The sequence below is a fragment of the Amblyomma maculatum genome, chromosome 11 (genome assembly GCF_055883805.1).
Source record: "Amblyomma maculatum isolate TAMU_Amacu chromosome 11, ASM5588380v1, whole genome shotgun sequence".
Classification (NCBI taxonomy): Eukaryota; Metazoa; Arthropoda; class Arachnida; order Ixodida; family Ixodidae; genus Amblyomma; species Amblyomma maculatum.
In genome coordinates this window covers 33,886,684-33,911,044 of record NC_139354.1, presented here as the reverse complement: position 1 = coordinate 33,911,044, position 24,361 = coordinate 33,886,684, and the positions used below count along the sequence as shown (strand labels likewise).

The window sequence follows — 24,361 nt, the reverse complement described above, 5'->3', positions numbered from 1 at the left end:
AAAATGTTAGGTTTATGTTTGATTTATGGAGTTTAACGTCCCAACGCGACCCAGGTAGGAGAGATGCCGTAGTGGAGGGCTCCGGAAAATTTGCTTTTCGCCTCCATCGAAAAGCGGCGCCGCTGCCGAGATTCAATCCCGCATTCTTGGACACAATAGTCGAGCGCCATAACCACTGCACTACCATGGCGGGCTTGTTACAAAATGGGTGTAACAGAAGGGTATGTGCTGGCTGAATTCCGCGGTGCGGTGTTTGCCTTAGCGGAGTTCTACTTGGACGCCGTCAATACGTCACGAAAGACGAAACCCATAGAAAGAGCTAGTATGTGTCGGTATTGACTTGTTTGACGTTGTGTTTGAGCTTTGTATTCGACGTGGGACTCTTCTTTCATAACCTTTCTGTCGACTTTGTACGTTTGTTGCAACAAACCGTGAAAATGAATCATTGGTTTTGGGGAACAGGAAGCGCAGTCTATAACTATGTCACTTCCCAGCTTCACCCGCGACCTGAGGGAAGGAATAAGAAGGGAGTGGAAAATGAAAGGCAGAAAGAGGTGCAGTGTCGGAATGATGTCGACCAATTTCGTCTGGGAGACCATTGCTTTCACAGGTACATATAGGGAGCGGGGTGCACCAAGAAATCGGTCTCCTGAGTCCTGCCTCCTCCCTCCTCAGGCGATGCACTTTGCAGAGAAAAAAAACCATGCTGACGCTCATTTTTTTTTTTCTTGCCTGAAACAATTCAAGATATGTTTGGTGCGTGGGATTTCCCCCTCTCCCCCACCGGCCAACCTCTCTATCCAGGAGTGAGCCATGAGTCGTCCCCTACACTAACTACTACTACAAACTATCTGATAAATGTGCACGGCAAAGCCGCATACTTGTTTACAGTGCATAGTAAGAAACGGTCAAGTAAATAGCACGGCGAAGACGTATTGCCGAGGAGCCCCGCCCCTCCAACTTAGCTCCACACCGCAGGACGAGCAGTAACGCTCAAGGACGATTGTTTCTTTCCTCCTCCTTTTCCTAGCCACTCTTTTCTTTTCAGCGCAAGTGTCACTCACACCGGAGCGTAGGCGTGCGCTAAGAGCCTCAAGCCCCGCATCCCCCTGCTAGCTGAGAGCTGCGGTCGCCGACGCAAACAGTACGGTGACGCGAGTCGTGACTGAGTGGCTAGCTCAAGTCGTCTCGACGGTCTGCCCCATCTGCGCGCAGTGACGCGATGTCACCCGGCGTGCGGCGTCTTCGCTCAGCGGAATATGCACTCGCGCTCTGTCACGGGCGCCGCTCCGAGGACTGGGACGAGGCCGGCGTCGAGCGTCGCCACAACGGATGAGGATCAGGCTTGATTTGCGTTTCTAATGCGCCCCCCTCTACTTCTTTTTTTCTACTCGAGAAGCTTTTGCGAAGCGCGTGCTGAGCGAACCACCGGACGTTGTTGTTAGCTGTGCTGGACGCCGTTGGCCGCGCATGTCTCGCGCGTGGGCTTGACCGCGATGCCAAACGCGCGCTCGGAAACGGGCCGCTGGAAACCTGGTCACGTCCCGTCCTGACTGCGAGATGAGCGCATCCCCCCTCTTTCAGACGCCGTCGGCGCATCTCTCTCGTTGTGAGCGGCTGTTTGCGTCGTCCTCCCACGCCCGGTGCCGGCTCTGCAGGGGCGATTCTCTTGCTGAGAATCAAGGTCGGGTAATGGCATTGTGGTCGGGAGACCGCCACTGCAACGATTGCGGCGCTTTAAAAGCCCGGTCGTGATAGAAGTTGATCTGTGATCCCCCATACCAGAGTCCGTCCGCCGGCCCTGCCGTCACTGTGCGCACTGTCCACACCGCTAGCTACTGATGATGTTCGCGCACGCGTCAAGTGTCTTCTTCTTATCATTATTTTTTTATCGCATCAGCCAGAGTATGTAATTTATCGGCCTCCAAAGCCGTACGGGGACCCAAATAGTAATGTCCGGCGGTGGGAGGGATAAAGATTCTAAAGATTCAACCAGCACCCGGCGTCATATATTGCACTGAAGTTTCCATTATATAATTCGTTACTGGATTTAAATGAGTCCGATATTCGAAAATAGAACATCTGTAGAAGGATCTAGTGCATGCACCGTATTTAAAGTGCGTACCCTAGGCACGGAAAACTACCCCATACGTGTAGAGCTCCTTCAGAAAAGTACGGCTCGCGATAGTCTTTGGGCTACTACAGGCTCAGTAAAGGCCACTTTTGGCTTTCATTGTTCGTGCTTTGTGCTCAATCCTTACGGCGTCCATTGGAGTTTTCGCTTTTCGCCTCATCGCAGCTGAGAAAGAGAGAGAGAGAGAGTAAACATCTTTACTGAAACAGCTTTCTCCCGTGGACGAACTGGTCGATGTGACTCATTTTCTGTTCAAGTGCTGGGCGCGCCTCGATCAGGAGCCAATTCGTGTCAATCTATTAAAACAATATGTGATTGACGTTCAGCAGGGTACGTTATACGCCCACGTTACATTCTAAAACGCTCGTGCTCTTACCGAAGGCCTAACGAAAAAATTTGGCTGAAGGCTTAGCTTGGTTAAGCCTGGTGATTGCGTAAGCAATACCATAGCTACGCTTAGTTCAGCTGGTAGCGTTGCTGCTTGCTGGTGGTGGTGCTTGCGACAAGTTGGAGCTCTGCTCTTGTAGCTGTGACGTCACACCGCTAGGCGCGCCGCGCGCGGCGGGCGCAGGTAAAGTTAGGCAACAGCCACCACGCGCGGCCTCGCCTCGCGACGGCACAAGTTGGGCCACTGTTTTTTTGCGGCAGATGGTATGACGTCATAGCAGAGGTCAAGCTAAAGGTCAATGGTAGCTACCGCGGCCCCGCCACGCGAGGAGCTGAAAGTCAAAGTAGTATTGCTTTCGTAATAATACTTTGCAGAATCATACCGTGACAATAATCCTTCGTCACCGAAAGAACACGAAGTAAGCATACGGAGTTTAACGTCCCAGAACACATGACCTGTGAGGCATGCCCTAGCCGATGGTAAATCGATTAACTGCGAGTTACACACCCGTGTGTCCTCTTATTTCTTCTTCACCTGGCCCCGACGGGCCAAGGATACTGAAGCATTAACTCGTCCGATCCACCGTATTTATCTGCCTTCTTTTCGTTCGGTTTTACTCAGTGACTCACTCGGAGTCACCGACGGTGCGAATTCTGGCGGCAAACGATTCCGCAACCTCGCGTTCGCGTCCCGCGGCGTGCGGAACAGCGGCGCCCAGGTGCAAGACATTGCGCAGAGCTCCCCTGGGCGACGGCGGTATTGCCCAGGCAATGCGAAACGCGTCGCGTCCTCGCGGTCCTCTGGGGCGACGCGCGACTCCGGAGACTAATGGCTGACAGGTGATTCGGGGGAGGCCGCACAGCCGCCGCAGGGGCCCTTAGCTGCCTCCGCGGCCCGCTTGGCTGGCAATCTCTCTGGAGGTAGAGAACGCGGCCAACATTCGGACAGAGCCAAAAGAAATATAATCATCCGCGAGAGGGAAACGTAGGGGGCGACTCTCTCGTTCTGCCTGTTTTGTCTTTGGCCTCTGCCTACACGGCCGCGAACCCTCTCGGAGCGATTTCCTCAGAACTGGCGGCGGGTTGAGGGGCTAGTAAGGGAGACCCCGCTGAAACATCTTGAGAACGGCGCACCTCGACTCGATTGCTTTTACCTGGAAATGATCCGTTTTCGCGCGCCTCTGGCACCGGTTTTCGAATCCGTTTACCGGAGCAACTTCGCAGCGGAGTAGTGTCCATTTTTTATTTCCTCTCTCGCGCGGCTTCTTCTACCTGTGTACGCGCTCACGAACATGCACACGCACACAAGGACCTCCTCCGCTCACGACACGCGTATGGTCTTTTGTTTTTTTCGGCCCGTTCCCATTCGCTTTCCAATTTCGGGTTCACACGCGCGCTCTCAGTGTTCGGCGACTGCGTAATTGGTCGGCTCACTTAAACCCGCTTGACCCCTCTCCGTGGTAGCGGCTGGCCTGTACGTGGAGGGAGGTATTTCCGGAGAGTGCCGTTTTATTGCTGCTGCTGCTGCGCTTGTGTGGCCCGCCCGCCTCAAAACACCAGTCTGCCCTCCCAGGCCTTCTCCCCTCTGCGATACTAGCAGCGCGCGTTCATTTGGACTGTTGGAGATGAGGTTGCTCAGATTTTTTCTTTTTTCACTCCGACGCCTCGGAACTGTTTAGCCGGCTCTGGGCAATCGCAGTGGAAACTTCTTCTCAGAAGTCCTCGGGCCAATTAAGAGCCAATGCGCGACGCAGCGAGAGCGTGCGCTGCAATTGCTGCCTCGTGCCGTGTGGCGCCATTTATACCGAGTGCGTTCAGGATGAGCCAGGTGAGATCTGTCGGAGAATAAAGGGCCGTTCCTACTCTGTTCATCCATCTTTCTGACGCGCTCTGCACTCCAGTGTGTAACTCCCGACTATGCCTCGTGAAACAATCGCCTCGGAGGAGATATCCGGTCCTCGGCGAGGCCTTGTTTTCTCCGTTGCCTGGCGTTGTGCGAGCGCACTTTTTTTTTTTTTGGGGGGGGGGGGGGGGGGGGGGGGGGGGGGGAATCGGTAGTTGGTTGATTGGTCCAAATTAAAACGATCTTTCGAGCTGTGTCATTACCGCCGTCCGCTGCCTGCTATTTCGGCTGTGCTTACGTTTGGAATGACGGCTGCTATTACCGTCGTCTTCTACCCCCCCCCCCCCCCCCTCTCTCTCTCTCTCTCTCTCTCTCTCTCTCTCTCTCTTTCACTGTAGTTATCGGGATGCAATCTCTTCGCCTGCACTTCGGCTGCACTGTGGGAGCATCGGAGACCGTAGCACCGTATACTGGGCAGCGCTAATGTACTGTCTATAGAGAACGAGGCCGAGAGCAGGAGGTGGCGGCCGACGCTTCGGTCGGGGTCGAAGGTCAAACGCATTCCGTGTGACCTGGGCTCCCATAGGCGCGCTTGGGTTCGTCTCTGCCTCACGGGTCAGTCGGTTCCCGGCGCTGGCGTGCGGCGCCTGGTACCCTTGGCCGCATAAACACACATGGCGTGCTCAGTGGACGATGCAACGTCGGTGCTGCTGGCGCACGTTGCCACGTTTGAGAACTGAGCTTTCGCTGGCTTGGCGCTTTGATAACCACTGTTAAGCTTTTTATATAGGCTTGGCAGCATGTAGTCTCCGTGCGGCCTGGTGTGTGTGTGTGTGTGTGTGTGTGTGTGTGTGTGTGTGTGTGTGTGTGTGTGTGTGTGTGTGTGTGTGTGTGTGTGTGTGTGTGTGTGTGTGTGTGTGTGTGTGTGTGTGTGTGTGTGTGTGTGTGTGTGTGTGTGTGTGTGTGTGTGTGTGTTGTTTTTTTAAACATTTCTGAGCGTTTTTTGTATTGAGGTGATCGCTTACGCATTGGAACCAAACTCGCATCAGCTATAATAGCTCGGCCGTGATCGAACAGTCGAGCTATAAGATTATGACGTGAACTTGAGTCCTCTAGTCGGAAATTGCGGTGCCGAAGCTGTAATGAACGTATAGGCTCCGCTCGCGCAGTTATTCGTCAGTGTATCGGAAGGGCTTCCACGGTGCGGCGGCCAACAAGCCTCTTCGGTCGAAGGGATCTCTAAGCCGACAGCTTACGTCTCGGCTTATCGCACGGGAAGCAAACTGGCCCTCGAGGCGGCACCGCGCATTTCCATAAGCGCTTAGCTCCTCGACTGGTTGGTGGCCCTGCTCTTCGATCTGGCCCATTAGCGTTTGTGCGCGCCCAATTTGTGGTGTTTGGGGTGCGTGTTTTTCTTTTTTCTTTGCGAGGGACGGAGCTACGCTTCCTTGATCTTCGTTTTGCCAACTGTCCAGCAGCGTGTGTTATTATGTGTAGTATATACACCCATCGCCGCATTCGCGTACTTCTTTTACTTTGGCGATCTCCATGTCTCCGCTCTCGCCGGAGGTGGATTCCGTGACTCTTCTGCGTATTTAGTGCTGGCAACGGTATGGCGAAAATAGATCGTCATTTCGAGGAGCGACCGCCTTTGCTTAATTTCATTGCTTTCGGCTCGTCTAGTCTACAGTTGGCCCTGCGCTTTCCGGGCTCGTTCCGCTACTTAGACTCGTTCATTTCTCTACGTGTCTAATATCATCTATACCTCCTGCGGAAGCTTGTGTACCACGTCATGTTCCTCTTTGTTCCAACCTTGACTGAAGGAGAATGAATGAATGAATGAACGAATGAATGAATGAATGAATGAATGAATGAATGAATGAATGAATGAATGAATGAATGAAAAACTTTATTCAGACAAAGGGAATTCTCCCGGCATGGGTGGGGCCCTCAGTCCAGGACCCCAGTGGCCTTTGCCGTCTGGCGCGCTCTGTCGATCAGTTTGAGCTGGTCATCAGGCGTCGAGCAGGACAGCGCAGCCTCCCACTGCTCCGGTGTTGGTGTGGTGTTTATTGGCGCTACCTGTGTTTTTTGACACGCCCATGTAGAGTGTAGGGGGTTCCCCTCCTAGTGGGCATTTATTCTCATATGTTGTGGGATGGATTTTACTGAGTAGACTCAGGTTGGGGCATGTATTAGTCTGTAGCTGTCTCCAGGCAACCGACTGCTATCTATTAAGGTCTTCGTTGGGAGGTGGGTAGATCCTCCTTAAGGCTATTTGATGTTCAAGTATAGCTCCATAGCGTCTAGTGACTGCGTCCAGTTCCCCGTCGTTGTGCGCGTCCCGGTTGGCGTCTGACCCGGTTGGCCGCGCGGCTGAAAAAGCAACGCCTCTATCCCGTTGGTTGGAACCCCCGTTTCATGGCCTGCGCCACGTCGTCGCATCCGGCGTACATCTTGGGCGCAACAACCATCTCCCGCATTTTCGGCAAAGAAAAATAGTTTTCTCCTCCTCTCGATGAGAAGGAGGATACGCGAGCCACCTCTCCGCCACCCGGCGCGCGTCGCTGCTTTCCTAGTGCGCGGAAGTCGGCGTCAACTCGTTCCCGGCTGTCCTCACCGCTGCTCGAATACTACGAACAGGGCTGAACCGGACGCATTTGGAGCGTGTGCGCCTGCGTACGCCTACTTCGAACGCGGGGAGAAGATCAGCGATGGAAGAACGGGAGGGCAGAAAGAAGAACGCCACCAATAACGCGTCCAACAAAATCCCGAGTGGGGCTGTATAGAGGACCACCGCACGAGCAGCAGCAGCAGTGTACGCCGTCGGTGGCGGCGGCCACTGATAGGACGGCGAATTCTCCGGCGACAGCGGGCCATTCCAGGGACCGCGATCATTTGTATCCCCTCCCGCAGCCCCATGCGCTTGTGTTTTTAGAGTTTCTGGGAAACGGCGAACGATTCGTCTCTCCCGCCGATGCGTAATTCGCGGTCGACGCTCGTGTCTCTCTCGCCGGCGGATCGGGCGCTTCATCGATGCTCTCTGCCTGGCGCTAATTTCCGCTGTTGGAGGACGAATAGGCGTCTGGTCGTGCGGCTTCTTGCTGGCACCAACGCACCTGCATCGCGTTGCTTCGCGGTTACAAAATGTAGGGCGTACAGTTACCTATGACGAGCCAAGCCGTCTGCTGCACTTTCTTCTGCTGCTTTGCGACAAATAACCCTGAGATGTTTTTTTCGCCCTTCGGAAATGGGCACATTTTCAAAGAACCTGAACGTTTCTTCACAAGTTACCTTTCAGGCTCCACGTTTTCACCCTGCTTAATAAAAAAAAAAGGAGATTAATTTTAATAAGCGTTCGGATCGCTATTGTTACCTAATCCAAATTTAGTTTGAATTTATTTCTTTTATTTTTACTGCGATTAGGTTGAACATATCGAGGCTAAGCCATTTTGGGAAAGCGTGATGGCCATAACGGTGTTTTTGTTTGCACGAACTGCGGTGAAAGACCCAGTTTTCTTAACTATACTTCGTGCGCCACCTAAGAAAAGCACCGCATGAAGAGGAAGTCTTGTTTCCCACCGGAAACCTGGGCCACCGATTCTCAGTCTGTATTACTGCGGCTCGCGTCAATATGAACGCTTGGCGCTACAAATGCATAACAGCCATCACATTAAAAATGGGCCTTGTTGATTCGACTGGCCCCCGTAACGAGCAGGTGTTGCCCCAAAGTTAATGCTCCTTTACGACTTTTCATTCATTCTGTAAAGAAGAAGTTCCGATTTAGTGGGCAGATCGCCGAGAAAGAGGAAGAGGAAGTGATTTTCTGGACCAGCTGACTGCAAGCTAGGCCACCCCCGCTCCGGTTCTGCTCGCTACCAGTGCCCGGATCCCCGCTTAACACTTGGTGGAGCTTAATAATTTCATTCATTCATTCATTCATTCATTCATTCATTCATTCATTCATTCATTCATTCATTCATTCATTCATTCATTCATCTACTGTTGCCATACAAAATATCAAAACACTGACTGAACCAGAGGGTTCAGAAACAAAATACGTGATGGCAATGAAACAGCACTTGCGTAAAAGGAAAAGCACAAAATAACGGCCAAAGACCAAAATACAGCACGCGACGAGAACAAAATGAAATAAAGTGCATTTTACAGTATAAAGAAAATAAAAAATCTGTCATGAACAACACGGTACAACAAACACATACCGAAAACGACTGTCACATGGGTCAAATGAGGATCATAAAGTATGTTCATAATGCTTTACTTGCTTTATGGGACTGTTTTATTTCTGGAGGTAAAGCATTTCAAATCTTGGCTCCTGAAAACTGCACCAATCTTTCGCTGTAGATGTTATTATTCGGTGGCAGATTGAAGTTACTATGGGTGAAGCTTCTTGTGAGTCGAGAAGAAGAGCGAAACAGAGAGGCATTGAAAGGTTGATTATATTTTAATATGTTGTTTACATACACTTCGTTATGTATTTTCTGTGCTGTCAGTTTCAAGTATACTGTTCAAGTTAAGCTACAGCCTTCCACTCGAACGCTACTGGAAGCTCGCAGAAGCTCAAAGCTTCATTGGCAGTGGGAAAAAACAACGACAAGAAATCAGGAAAGCGCAGTAACTTACATAAACGTTCGCAAAAATCAAAACACAGAATAATGTTTGATAACCAGATCTCTCCACAAGCTACATGTCCTCTCCCACAGTCACCGTCTCGGGGTGGCGACATATGTTGGTGAAGGCGTAGGCGCGCCGCTAAAAAGGCGGCGAGCGCCATACGCTCGGCGGGAAAGCGAAACGAATGCGACCATGAATCTCGGCCGGGAGAGTTGGCCACATCTTCGCAACTAGCCGAACGACCGTGAGGAGGCTGCTCAAAAGAAGAACGGAAAGACGTACAGAAAAGCAAGGCACACGATATAAGCCATTCATCGCCTGCAAACGATGGCGCCAAGCGGAGGCCGAATTCTTCGGAGACGACCGGCACGTTTCCTCTCTCTGTGCGCCTTCTTTTGTTACGCGTGTCTTTTTCTTTTTGCATTTCTTCTCTGTGTCCGTGTGCGTGCTATACGTCCTTTCGTTTGTGCGTGCGCGTGCAGCTTCGCGTCCCTTTCCAGGCTTTAGGCTTCCTTTGTGAGGTGGGATTCACCTCACGGAGGCATAATTTACGACTGGCCTCCTTAACGCCTCCCTGCGGCCGCGCCAAGTACGGCCTCTTTCTCTGCTGTCGGTCGGTCGTCCGCGCCGGCGTTGTTCGGCTGCCCACTTTCTTTGGGCTTTTAACTTTCTCCCTTGTTTTCGCGTGGCCGTTGTGGTGGTGGTCGGCGCCGGCCGTTTCCTCGTTTCCTTCGCTCAGTTGCGTCTTCGGTTGTGTGGGTTGTTGTTGTTCCAGTTGGTTTGCCATAAATTTCGCGCGCAACGCGCGGCCATTCAGTCACCAGCCAGGACTCTGCTTCAACAGCAATGCGACGGCGAGAGAAGGGGAGGGGGGTATTCTGAAGAACCTAACTCCATGGATTAATTAATCAGTCGATGAATCGATTAGTGAAGTATGTTCAACATGGCAGGAAGCTTAGAGGGAATAAATACCACGTCAGAGCACATCAAGTTCGCGATGTACTGTGGCGCTTAGCTGCAAACAGAGCCGGCAATTCTAGCAGAGCAAGAGTTAGTCAATGATTAAATAATCATTGACTGATTAATCAGTCAATGAATCAATCAGTGAAGTATGTTCAACATGGCAGGAAGCGTAGAGGGAATACCACGTCAGAGCACATCAAGTTCGCGATGTACTGTGGCGCTTCGCAGCAAACAGAGTCGGCATTTCTAGCAGAGCAGGAGTTAGTCAATGATTACTTAATCATTGACTGATTAATCAGTCAATGAATCAATCAGTGATGTATGTTCAACATGGCAGGAAGCTTAGAGGGAATAACAGGTCAGCGCACGTCTAGTTCGCGATATACGTACTATTGCGCTTTCCTGCCAACAGAGCCGGCTGCATAGTTTGTTATGCGGATGATTCGGGCTGTGTTGTATTTGTGGGATTCAGGGTATATAATTCAGGATGTAGAGGCAGGCACAATAACGACACGGTGTTCTCACGCTGCGCGATAAGGATTGAGTGGGATAAAGAAAGGAGTTCGCGATCCGCCAAGCGCCTATATAGCGCAACGCAGGCAATACAGACCCACGTGTCGGGCTCGGTTCATTAATTACACACGACCTAATTGGGTTGTAACCATGGGTTCTCAAGCAATCTCCTAGGCACGAGACTTCCGTTCATGGGTGCCGCAGCCTACAAGCCAGGTCCGTGGGAGAGTCTTGAAGGGCGAAAAGGGATTCGTCGTTTTCTACCGCGCTTGTCGGGTTCGAATCCCGGCCTCGGCGGCTGCTTCACAGTGGAGGCGCAAAACAAGGCGCCCGAGTGCTGTGCGATGTCAGTGCACGTTAAGGAACCCCAGGTGGTCGAAATTTCCGGAGTCCTCCACTACGGCGTTTCTCATAGCCTCAGTCGCTTTGGGACGTTAAAACCCCACAAACCATCCAAACCAAACCAAACCAAACCAAACCGCGCTTGCCATTTGACGACAGAAAGGTGTTGACAGTGACTATCGTCTCGACCATTCGCGCATAGCCAGAGCTTTGGGGTTCAAGATACTAGTGAACATATTGTTAGGGGAAAGTATTACTGTGATATTTCTTTTCTGTTTGACAGGCTGGTTAGTGTCTTCTCAGCTATTACCCTGTTTTGATCGAGTCGGTACCTCAGCCGTTCACTGCATATTTGCCGGAAATCAGCAGTGGAAAGCAGCCTGGCCAGGATCAGTGAATCTAGCGTATTGAAGTAGCGAAAGACATAGAAACACAAACACAAGAAGAGAAGTACACGGGACAGCGCTTCTCTGTTCTTGAACTTGTGCTTATTGTGCTTCTCTTCTTGTATTTCTGTCTTTCGCTAGTTCAGTATGTTAGATTCTATACCAACTAGCCCAAATGGTCACCATGTTAAACAAGATCAGTGTACGGAATCTCGTTTTTCTTGCAGCTCCTGCTTAGTTAGGCGTTGTGGCACATGTAGTGGTGAAGAATGTTGTGAGCTTTGCCCCTTGAACTTGTTCCGTGACCGTCGCGATGCTCCAACGGCAGGCCCTCTCTTGAAGCCTTAAGGAAGTAGGCAGATATATGGGTGGTCCAGGCCAGAACTGTGCAGATGTTGCTCGAGTTGTTAGTTGCACATCTTGTTTGCTTTGTCATTGTGACGTTCTTTGAGGCTTGAAGCTCTTTACTCGGTTTCGGGAAGCCATCCTGCCTCCGTAACTGTAGTCGAGGCAGACTGGCCGTTACTGGTGCTAGTGCATACCCAGGGGTCTCCGCAACGTGGCGGTGCACGTAGACTTCATATACGTGATATGTCGTAATACTTTTAAATTACTTGAGCGCGTTTTTGTTTTTTATAGTTGTGCGGTAGCTTTGCTTATTCATCGGACGTTTTATTACGCGTCCGACAACATGGAGTCTGAAACATACAGATCTCCAATCAGGGGCCCTTGCCTTCAATCCGCGCCTGCTACTGAGGCAGGATGGAATGTGTCCACAAGCACCTGCGCGGCTGAGGCTGATAAAACTTTATTCACAATAAGTGGGAGGAATAGGGGCAGTCAGCTAGCGTGCCGCAGAGGGCAGCGTCTTGTGTAACGCTGGCGGCCCGTGTGCCCTACTCTCCCTATGAATTTTCGTCTCCCACCCCCTTTGCGCATACCTGAGCCCGTGCTCAAGTACACTTACTCGTTATCTCGTGCACCCTCTTCACTGCATGCTGCAGGGAACGCTTCACTATACCGTGTGAGGAGTCACAGTCAGAGAAGCAAGGTAGGAGCACGTTTAGACAGGAAGGTGGCTTTTTTTTTTCTTTTTTTTTTTTTTTTTTTGAAACAAAATGAGTCGTCCCTACATGCGGGTGGCTCTATTCACGGCAGAAATCTGTGGCCCCTCATCGGCATGCGGCTGCAACCGAGAGCTCGCCCCGACGGCAGCCTTCGCGTCCTGAACGCACGGCGGGCACCCTCCCACACGGGCAGGTGAGTTCGCGGATGGCGGCTCATTTTTCACGGCCGAGCCCGCATGGCGTTCGCGTGGCCTCGTCACATGGCCTCGGGTGCCGCGCCAAGTCCCCAACCGTGCGCGTACGTGTAGTTGTGGCGCGCTGCGAGTGCCCGCTGTATAACTCGCCCCTTTGTGCAGGCATTCATGGGGCCTGCGCCTCGACCTTGGCGTCGCTTGCCCCCTACCGTTTCCTTGGGGACCGTCTTTGTTTTAGCACCATTGTTTCACTTCGAGCACTTTCCTCGTCTTGCTCGGAACACTGGGCGGCTCTCCTGTCACGTGACAATGAACTGAGAAGGCTCATTATACGTGGAGCCGCCGCATGGGGTGTATACAGTTTGATTTTTCGGACACCCTGTGTGGTTCGCTCTAAGCCCGCTATTCGAGCGGCGGTGCGGAGAAGCCACTTCATTCCTTCTTTAGGGTGGCGAAGCTAATGTATCATTTGCTGTATGAAAAGAATTCGTTAGCTGGGAAGGAAAACGAAAATAAGACGCTGTGCGAAAAAGAGCTTTTCGTTGATCCCGTGTTACGATCGTGCTGCCCTCTGTACTTCCAGAACCAAGGGCATAATTAAGGAGTCTAGGGGGAGAGGAGGGGAGGTGTCTCTACCGCCAGACGTAAAATGTTAAATAGGAAAACAGTACTCAAGCTTGTCTTTATTTATTTATTTATTTATTTTTTCAACCAAAGAGTCCGTTATATCCGGCCAGAACGCGAGCTAGCATGCACGTTACTGATACGTATCTTAACCGAACCGCGGCCTGAGCTTTTCGCAACACTTACACCTGTGCCGCATATCCGTACTCGAAGGGAGCTAGGTACCACTCGCGCAAAAGTATCACGCGAAGAAAGCAAATGGGAATGACACATTCGTAGTAACACAGCGCATTCCACGTTAGCCACTATGGACGAGGATGGCGTTGGTGAACACTCTTAAATATAAGTTACCCGCGGCACAAATGCTGAAACGAGTAAGAGATCGAACAGCCGTCCCTGTAGCTCAGTCAATAAAGAAAAAACAAATGTCGCCGTCGCTCAGTGGCAGTGCACCGGACGCGAAATGCGGAGGTCTAGGGTTCGTATCCTACCGGCGGCAACTGGCTGTTTTCTTCTGCTACTTTCTAATAAACTATCTTTGCGATTACGTTATCATTTCACATTGAGAGGTAGCAAATACTTCCCTATGCATTCTTGGGGTCAGTGTCTGCTGATTCCTTTCGTGGGAATCTCATAACGAGCCCGTCGTTTTCCCTATGTTTGTTTACCGACTATCGATCCGTAGTCGAAGTCGCAAAAGGCGCAAACACACGCTTTGCTCCCTCGATGGAAGCATGCAGGCCGTATTCTTGTAGTGCATGGCGGAGCGAAACGTTTCGGCGGTGGAGTCGAATATATGATCATATCTTACTTGGATCATAGGTTATAGATTTGGGAGGCTCGAGCCTTCAAGTGTCATACAGGTGTCCTTGACTCGTTGCTACTACCTGAGTGCAGCTAATCGGGCGTTTTACCACATCGGCGGCTGACGCGTTCGTGCGTCATCTCTCGCGTGTCCGACGTTGCGGAGGAAACAGATGATCATAATTCGCGCACTCTGTGCAACTTAATTACCTTTTCAGTACCGTCGCGAGAATCGCTAGCCAGCATGGGCAAGTTCCTAAGCCGAGGAGTTTTGATCGCTGTGCGATTTTTTTTTCTGCAGCTCGAGTGGATCGAGTGTTGTTTTTGCAGTATCGGGCGCGCACTCAGCCTACGAGAGCGCTTTTTCTTTCTTTTGTCAATCACTATTGAAATAAAGCAGTGTGTTATGTCGTTTATTGTCGGAGAGACTGACGACACGGACCAGCCCAGTTGTGAACAGCAAAGGAACTAAGGTTTATTCAGGATTTGAACTTGGGTCGCGGTTACGTAGGTGGCGCTGTCTGGAGCCTTGTTAGGATTGAGGCGGCCACGTAGAGATGGCGCTACAGGATGAGAAACCTGAAACCGAGTTGCAGTTGTGCGTATACATAACACAGTGGATATATGCACACACATACGCACCACTCCACTGCCCGACTCGGCTTCGTGAGTGCTGCTGCGGATCGCCGTCGCGTCCCCTTTCAGGCGACTGATTTCTCCGGACGGGAGCTGTGTGCAACCGTTCCTTTTGAAAACTTTCTCTCTCCCCAATTTCTCCACCGGTCTTTCGACGCTCGCTGTCTCGATATTTCCAGGGCGCGTCATTCTCTCTCTTGCCATTCCCGATTCGGTTTTGTCGTTTTCGTTCTCTTCATTTCGCCTCGTTGCCATCAACTCGAGCACAAAGAGTTGTCGAAATTGGAGGATCTTTTTCTCTTCACCCACTCGTCTTTCCCTCTTTTTTTCCTTTTTTTCCTGCGGCGCGCAACGGCACTGGGCTTGCTTTTGTGCCGCAAGGTGTTCCCTCGGTGGCGCCCAAAGTGGAGGAGAGCGCAACAAATGAAACATTAAGCCGTCAAACCATGCACGCTATATAGGGCGAAGACAGAAATTAAAAGTAAGGACGGGAAGAAGGAGAGAAAGGAAGGAAGGGAAAGGAAGTGCTAGCGCGCTCCAGTCGCGATAGAAAGAATGCCCGGGGTTCTCGTCTCTCGCTGCGATGAGCGGCGCCCATTTTGGCCCTCAAAACTCCTCTGCTCGCGAACAGATTGCGATGTCAAGCTGTTGCGCTTTCGCGAGAAGGAAGCCATACAGACTGCGCCATGGCGTCCCCGAAGGAAAAAAAGGGGAAAAAAAAAAGGGAAATGGGGAATAAAATGAAAGTGCACGGCAAACAAGAAATTTCACAATGCGCGTTATACCCGAGAAAGTGCAACTGCTGCTGCTTTGTTTGGAAGGCTTGCGCTGTAGACGTTTCCAGGACTTGTCACACACACACAAAAAAAAATATATATATATTTTCGGCGTTTGTAATTTTCCCTGGCCTCGTCTTTCCCGAGTTGAGCCTATAATGGGAGCTACCGCGCGCGCGTAGCGTGCTCGGTTGGAAGCGCGGCTTCGAACCCGGCGAGGCTGTATAAAGGATTACGTTCTTTCGGTCCACTCCACTTTGCCTTATGAAAAATAAAGAAAAAAAAGTACCGATTTGTTCGACTTCTTTGTAACGAACTTAGCCTAGGGTATACGAGGCCGAACAATGGCATAAAACTGTCATTGATTGGCTCGGCAGGCGGGTCAATAGAACCTCGACAGAGAGCCGTAGAAATGTCCACTTTGACTTTAATCCTTTGAGCTACTGGGATAGTTACCATTTTTATTGAACATTTCTGGGCGTTTAGGATCACCTTCAAGCGCAGTGAGATGCCTGATATTAAGGCGAAAGTCTTTAATGACTCATACTGTCGGCATCCGTCCGGTCACACTATAGCTGTCAACCAAATGACGTCATGATGACGTCACCAGAAAAATAAAGCACTATATCCACCGGGAGTCGAACTTCCATCCCTCGGATCCCCAGCCGAACGCTTTAACCTACCACGCCACGCCCGGGATCGTGAAACGCACACCATAATTCTTGTCTGCCGTGAGGATGATAGTAGCGATGACAGTAACGCTCCATTTAGTGATGATGACAGTGATGACAGTGGCGATCATAATAACGGTGCATTTAGTTGCTTGACCAGCGGAACACGCAGAGCGTGCGCCGGAAGTAACGCTGAGTCGTTTCCGGAAGTCGAAACCGCATGCTAGCACACAAATGTGTTGCGAGTGATAAATAGGCAGGGGCGCGGCACTCTGCAGCTTGCTTTCGCGTTCTTTTAACGCTGTAGACGTTTTCCAATAAACGCACTTCTATATATGCGTGCAAAATTCACCTATGCCCGTTTACTCTGCTGATATTTCTGAAACCGCTAGAAGCAGCCAACAAATCCCTGGAACCTCCGGAAGTGACGTCATGGCAGACTAGAACTTCCAGCGAGATCCTACTCTGGGCGGCTGATCGAGCTAGAGTGCTCCGAGTTCACCAGCGGAATACGCGCGACCTGATTTGGTCGACCAGTGCAATTCGAATTCGTCATCCCGGAGCAAGAAAACCTGCTCCGGCGCGACCACTGGAAGTCGCCATTGATCCGCTCGAAAGGTACTGCGAAGTCGAGGTTGGCGGTAGGCTCTGTGACGACTTTTAATGCCGCGAAAGTTGCATACCGGTGAGGTAATTTTCCACGCGTGCGGCATTCCGCCAGTTCACCGCCCACACTGCGTCCCAGCCGCGCAAATATAATGACGTCGCGGTCAGCGATCTGCAACGTTGTAACGCGCGACTTGTGCGTCCGCAATAAAGTGGAGTTAACTGTTCCATATTTCGCGCGGAAGTTTGAACATTAAACCGTGGCGGCAGAACGCACGTCGCGGCGGGCCCAATGCGTTTTCCGCAAACTTTGCGCACATCGAATGTGCGCATCGTCGTGGCCTTTAGACTGCCGTAGGTCGTCCGAGAATTCCACGGCGGCCCGCCCTCGAGTGTGCTTCCGTATTATACGGCTCCCGAAATCAAACTTTATAGCGCGGCGCCGTTCACCGGTGCCGGCTACCGTCGTAATGGGACGGCTTTACGCCAAGCATGCCTTTTATTTTATTTTTTGCTTTTTTGTGCGTGTGTATGTCGGTCGGAATGGGCCCGTGGCGTGAGCAGGCGACATAACGCTCCGCCGTTTCCCTCTAGCGGCTCAATCCGCCATCAGGTCCGCAAGCGGGTGGCTGGAAGCGAACGCCGACTATCTCGCTTTGTCGTCCACCGATTCTGCTTTCTCCTCCCGCGCCCCTCCCTTTCCTCATTGGCCGCCGTGCTGAGACTCTCGCACTCTGGCTCTCTCTCCTTCGTTCGTCTGCCCCCCGGGATGTCGTCTGCTTTCGTTATGGAGGGCCTGCTCGGTCTGTTTCCTATCTACGTTGTGGCGGGCAAGGGCGGATTCTCCTTTGGTTCTGGTTGCTTGCTGCCCGCGGGGATTAGGCGTCGTTTCTACTTTCGTGCGAGCTCGTCCCCCTCACCGTTGCTCCCTATTGCCCCCCCTCCCCTCTTCATCTCGACCGCGCGTGGTGCGTGTGTTTTTCGATGCGCGCTTGCGTTTGGAGGGGAGATATTTCGTGCGTTGGTTGCCGAGCGGAGAAAGAAGTGCCTTCGTGTGTCCGTCCTGACGACTGACCTTCGCAATAAAGCAGTCCTGCCTATTGAGGAACCTGCCTGGTTTCGGCCTGGATGGGGGGGCCCCGAATTGGGGGGAGGGGTGTGTAGCGATGGCCGAGTCGGGGGAGGAGGGAGAGCCGGTTATGAGAAGGAGCAGCTGAGGCACGCGTGATGGCGATTCTCGATAGGCGGCCGATCGCTCTTGTCGGGGGGCTGCTACCGTGCTCTCCTTTGCTATCGAAAACGCGCGGATACCATCGCGTGGAATTAATCTTATACAGTGACGTACCCGCGAAGGGTCGTTTTAACGATAGGAGGCACACCAGGAACGTGTACTCGTAAAAAGTGGGCACTGTTGTAAAACGCCAAGAAAATGTATGCCAATCTCGAAAATAAGGCGACTTCGTATATATATTTCTTGTTTTTCTTGTTTTTGCATGGTTGCCGCCGACGAGACGAAATTCTGTCGGTCGAACACAAGTTTAGAATGTCATCAACCTTTCCTGCATACCTTTTTTCTCGAACTGCGAACTCTCTAGCGCTAAAGGTTTGAATTCGGAGTTCATGGTTGCATGTGTAATGTCCACCCACTGATAGCGAGCGCTCTTTTTCATCGGGAAACCGCGCCTCCGAGCGCGGTGGCAATTTCTCGTTGGCTAGAAAGAGTTGCCGAAAACTAGTGGTAATATCACCTGCTTGGTAGTAATTAGGCACACTTGTTTAATGATAGGGGTTGATTCCACTTTCTCCGCTATTGCGGCATAAGGGGATAACATGGTGACGAAAAAAGTATGTTTTCGTCACCAGGGTTACCGCTTCATCCAAGCAGTGCAAACACTGTGGCGCCATCTAGGGATGACAGCTAAAATATATCGTGGGCGATGGGAAGGATGTAATTTGGTGAACAGGATGTGTAGACTGGACAGCCCCAAATACCAACGCCAAGCGCAAGCTTAGTGCCCTGCTAGACTTGATGTCGGAGTCTGGCGCACTCAACCTCACCTAACCCACGCCCTTCTCCTCTAGGCCACAGGTCATCCTCATGAATAAATTTCTATGAATTAATGAATGAATGAAGGATATAATAATTTTCTAAGAAATAAGTGTTTGTTTTTTTGAACGGCCCACTGATGATAAAATCAAAATAGAATGAAGCACACGGCGAGCACTTCTCTCAATGTGCAAATGGAGACTGTATTTTCCTGGGATATGAACTACAGCGGTAATGGTATCGCCCGGATACGGTAGTTAATAATTTTCTCTACCAGATGAAGATTTTAAATCCCATTTTTTATTATTTTTTTGTTTGGAGGGGGAGAGGGATATTTTAAGAGCTCAGTCTATACCTTGTGAAAAAAGCTTTTTTTTTTTTTTTTTCATTTACACCGTAATTGCATGATGTGTTAGTATTCGGTGTATTGAAAGGGGGAAAAGGGCAGCAATTGAAACCGCGGAGTGTTTGGTGAACTTTTAAGGCTGGGTTAATAATATAATAGTAATTGGTTCACAAGAAAGGAAAGGCGCCGTATCGGTCTCACTTGTTCTGTGGACACCTGAGCCGCGCCATATAAGGGAAGGAAGAAAGGCAGGAGTGAGAGCGGAAAGAGAGAAAGGGGTGCCGTAGTGGAGGGCTACGGCGTAATTTGGACCACCTGGGGATCTTTAACGTGCACTGACATCGCACAGCACACGGACGCCACTTCGTTGCGCCTCCATCGAAACGCAGCCGCCGGCGATCGGGGTCGAACCCGGGTACTCCGTCACACTAGTTGGGCGTCATACCACTGCACCACCGTGGCAGCGAAAAGCTGGGTTCTCTGTTTCGCTGTTTGGGCGTTTTTAGTGGTGCCTGATTCGGTTAGCCGGCAGACTTCCTTGAACGCGCTGCTGCCCGAACAAACCGAGATATTGGTGTCAACAGGCCGTGTCTCAAAAGAGGAACGTGATTATAAGTAAAAGGCTTCACGACATTCCGATCCAGATACATTATCGGCTGTCGGTCATGCTGATATGCAGTCACCGTTGGTTAGTTGGAAAAGTATTATGGAACGAAAATTTTGTCAATGCTAAGCGATAAAAACAGATAAGCGACAGGATCATATGAAGCCACGAGGTCAGCTTATCTCCCGGGGGTGGCCGGTTCTGCAAACGGTCTGATTTTTTTTTTTTTTTTTTCGCCCCAATTGGTCTTTCAGAGTGCCGCCTCTTCGCTCTGTCAGCAGACCCCTTTGCGTTTCGTTTGTCGCATATATGGTGAAAGGCGTACCAGCAACGGAAAAATGCCTTTGGCAACCACTTGGCGGACGTCGGTCACTCTACCTGTCATCTTAATTAAGGGTGCTGTCGCTGGGCTTTTTCTTTTAACTTTTTTTTTTATTTCTAGCCTTGTATGAGGGCTTTTTTGGCCCCAACTAATCGAGCTCACCTGCTCGGTTTGGAATGTGTCCAGCGCTGTCGGATTTATGGGTGACTCTTGAAGAAGGAGGTTAGTGGAGAGGGAATGGGGCTGTCGGACACGAGCCGCTTATTTCTAGGAGATTATCCGGGCAGGCAATATAATTCGGTATGGCGCCTGTTGCGAGTTTGTGCTAGACGGACAAGCCCGTATTTCCGCGCGTGGAACCCAGAAGCCTGACCTGTGTATGCTTTCACGAGTGCTCGCGGGAAGCTACTGTTCATTTTCTTTTTTTTTTTTTTTTCAGCAATTCCGAAAAAAAGGCGAGGGCGGATGGACGAGAATCCCTGAAGGTAGCAGAGCGCATAGTTCGTCTATTCGTCCTCCCTCGTCTTTTCATGCAGAGTTTGAAACGAAACACCGACTAGGCCTACAGGAAACATGCTGCTATAAGTACAGGGCTTGTCCCGTGCTGTGTCGGTTGTCGTGCGGAAACGCCACATGCGATGCCTGAATGTTTTTTTGTCTCTCTCTACCTGTAGCCGGAGCCATCGCGGACCAGGCGGGTCCCAGGATGTCGTTTGAGTCCCCGCGGTTCCCGGAGCCTCCGGACGAAGGCGGCGGAGGCTTGGGCGACTCCGCGGCCGACGACGACGACGACCCCCTAGCGTCGTCGTCCGAGTGCGGGGACGACTCCGGACCAGGTACGCGCACAGCCACTGGACCGTTCCTCCTGTTCTGTGGCCAGCAGTGCAGCAGACTCTGCATTTGTGGTTTTCAATGCAGGGGGCCCTATACCCAAAGTGCAGAGTGTGTGTATTGCAGCATGAGTGGCTGCTCTTACGGCTTAAGGGGTTGTCTCTCCTGGGGCAGAAAAATCCAGTGAGACACTGCCGAGTAAGCACTAAACATTGGTCCAATATTGGAGTGTGTTTGCCGGGCACTGATCCTATGTTGCACCGAACTGCCAACGTAGTACCAATATCGGACCCATGATTTGCGCTGAGTGGGTCAAAATCACTCCGCAGCGAGAGGACAAGCGCGTCAAACACGCGAGTTGTCTTTTTTTATCATTTTGCACTGAAAATCATGAATGCAGCCTAATTTGTCGACTGTTCTTTTTTTCCTGCCGGTTTTGATTAAACTGAGCGTGAGCTGGGTCATTTTGAAGTGAGATAGTGAAAATGAAAATAAATGAGTGGTATACTGAGTAATTGAGTGAGAGTTGGTCAGTGAGAGGGAGAGAGAGTGAGAGATCAAATTACTAGTTTGGTGACGAGTGGTAAGTCAGTTACTGGGAATGAGCAGGTCAAAGTGGGTGGATACAATGAGCGAGCCATTTAGAATAAATGGATCTGCGTCAGTTGGTGACTGAGAGAGCTAAATGAGAGTGAACGGAATAAGTGAGTGAGAACGACTGACGGATTTCTAAATATCCCAGTGTATCGTCTTCTCAGTCATTACAGCGTTGTCCAGTATGCGGCGACATTTTTTCTTCTATATATAGGGCTCCTTCCGCTCAGCCGTTCTCGTAACTCTCCAGTTTAGTGAGGAAGTGCTTTTGAGGTGCTCCACACGGCTATACTGACTGCTTGGTGTTCCGTTCTTCTTTTTAAGGCGAGAGCCTTTATTTATAGGCTCATGAAGCGAAAATCTGTGCGCGTGATCTGGGCGCTGATGCGTCACTCGCAAATAGCGGACGTGTCAGGAGGGAGGTTACGAATGAAAACGATTGATGGTGACAGGTTGTGAATAAAAGTTTAAATAGACATCGATAGAGTTAATGGCTAATGGTAATGACTAAAATTATGATTAATAATTACTTGTAATGGCTAATATGTCAAACTGCGATTTGTAATGACCGCAACTGACTGGAAATGAGTAAAAATGCTTAGCTATGAGTGGTAATGACTACAATGACTAGGCATTACTCATCACGACTACGAAACGACCAGTATTTCGAACGACGATTTGAAATGACCGCAAATGATTGGAAATGTCTACAATGACTATCCATGACTCATTATGAGTGCTAATAACTATGAAATGATCAATATGTCAAATAACGACTTTAAAGGCCACAACGGATTGTAAATGAGTATAAAAGCTTAGTTATGAGTGGTGATGACAACAATGACTAGGCCTGACTCATCATGACTCCGAAACTGTGCTTTCGATCTCCTCTTAAGAGAAATCTAAGATACCTCCATTTTGTTTTTTTGTTTTTCCCGCACACAGGCTGCTTTCCTCGGCCGCCCGAGTTCGGCGTGCCCCCTCCGCCGCTGCCGCCGGGTCTGTGCTCCTCAGTCGCCGCCGGTCGCCGTGGCGGCGGCGCCGCATCTTCCTCCTCCGACGACCTGCAGTTTTGTGAGGTGCGGCCGGTCGGCGCAGAGCTGACCACGCCCTCGGCGTTCCCCTCGCTACCCGTGATCGCCGTCTGCTCCTCGGTTGTCCTCGTCGCCGTCCTCGTCGCTTCGTTCCTCCTCTGGAAGTGAGTACCGTTCTCTCTGGCTCCCGCCCAGCACTGGCGGGCCCAAACAACCCCACTGAAAAAATTGTATGAGGCCATAACCTCACATTTTCTCACATAATCTCACTCAATTCGCATAAGAAATCGCCCAGAAGTCGCATATAATCGCATAAGATTTCATAGTTTTCTTGTACATTATCATAAATTATGGGAGATATTTTATGATAATGATGTGCACCGTATGATAGTCTACGCGATTTGATGAGATTGTGTGAGGTTATTGCCCGTAGAGCTTTTGGGTTTTCAGTAGGGAAGCACTGCTCGCCACGAGTGGAGACATGCTGCACGCCCGTGCTTCACAATGCAATGCCCAAGTCCAGAACGTACATGGTAAAATTACTTTCAAAAAGGAATTAAATTACATTACTAATTACTTTGCCGAAAATTGCAGAGAAGTAATTAAATTGCGTTACTCATTACTTCTCCCAAAAAGGATGAAGTTACATTACAATTACTTTTACTGAGTAATTCAATTATTTTAAATTACTTTCTAGTTTCCATCCATGCAAAATCTAAGTAATCCTAGTAAAAAAAAAAAAAAAACAACTTGTTCTCCAGACGCAAAGCACACATATATTCTTTCGTCTTTCCGCCAAATTCCGTCCCAGAGAGCTCTATTCCTTCCTTCTTTCCTATAGCACTTGCCATTACAAAAAAAGACCAGAGCAAAGACCGGAACAGACCAGACGCACTTCAGTAAAAGTAATTTTGAAAGGAATTAATTACTTTTGCTTCGAAGTTACTACCAAAAGTAATTCATTACATTACTAAATTACCAAATGAAAAACATAACTAATTACATTACAAATTACCAAAAAGGTAATTAAATTACAGTAATTTCAATACTGTAATTAAGGTACTGCCATGTCTGGTCCAGAACCTCGGTGTTTTTGAGGCCCTGCGCGTGCGTTCAGAGCTGCCGATTATGAATTCACCTTAGTGAAAACCGGACGGTGATGTCTTGCATAGTGCGTGCCCGCATGTTGGCCGCTGCGCGTCACGGTACATTATTATACAGCCCAGAAAGCGAAGCGCGAGCAATTGTCGTCGCTCATAAAGGGCATACAAATACGGCGTGTGCGTGTATACGGTACTGTCTGTGGGACACACGAACGGCAAACAAGGCATGTAAATTTCTAATCCGCCAGCATACTTTCAGGTCATATGTGTGCATGTAAAAAAAATTTGAACTTGAGTTTTCTCACACGTGCAGTAGGAATTGGCGACAATTCGTTCATTTCGTGCTTCTAGTCCGAAATTGACAGAGGCTCACGTTCCAGGAACTTTTGCGCACGACAATACGTCTCAATTTGAGGGCGCCAAATTGGCTGGAGCCTGTAGGTCAGGGCTCAACGCTTCTGATCGTTGTACGGTTTGCGACTGGGGAGAGCCACGGGCTACCCAAGAGGCGGCGGGAGGCGGTCGTCGAGATGAGCTTCAATAATACGGTGTAGGTTCGCTGGCGCGACCTCTGTACTACAGCCTCTATAGTCGCGATAGCATGTACTATTGAGCGATTAATTTTCCGTTCCCTTCTCGGCCGTTGGCTTCGAAAAGACGCCTCTTCGGTGAATCGTTGTTCTGGCAACCCGTGGCAACGTGGGGCGAGATAGCTGCCTGTCCAAAGCAGAAAATTCGCGTGGTTATTTCTTTGGAAATGTACGCACTTCGAATTTAAGAAATTGGACGAGTGAGCCGGAATATCACAGGCACGCCCAGCATTTCATTGGTAAGCGTCGGCGTTAAAACTAGCCATACTTTTTTGTGAGTTATATTTCGCGCAGGCGTCGTCTTCCAAA

General features: G+C 50.4%; 1 protein-coding gene across 1 annotated transcript in view; it reads left to right on the top strand.

Annotated features, from left to right (window-relative positions):
• Positions 1 to 24,361, top strand: part of pxb (putative Hedgehog signaling attenuator pxb) — a 218,360-nt gene that overhangs the window by 106,592 nt on the left and 87,407 nt on the right. Inside the window, exons 2-3 of the mRNA XM_084584547.1 lie at positions 20,575 to 20,736; positions 22,271 to 22,523. Of these exons, the coding sequence (XP_084440673.1) occupies positions 20,607 to 20,736; positions 22,271 to 22,523 (383 nt within the window). The 5' untranslated portion in view covers positions 20,575 to 20,606. The remainder of the gene's footprint in view (positions 1 to 20,574; positions 20,737 to 22,270; positions 22,524 to 24,361) is intronic.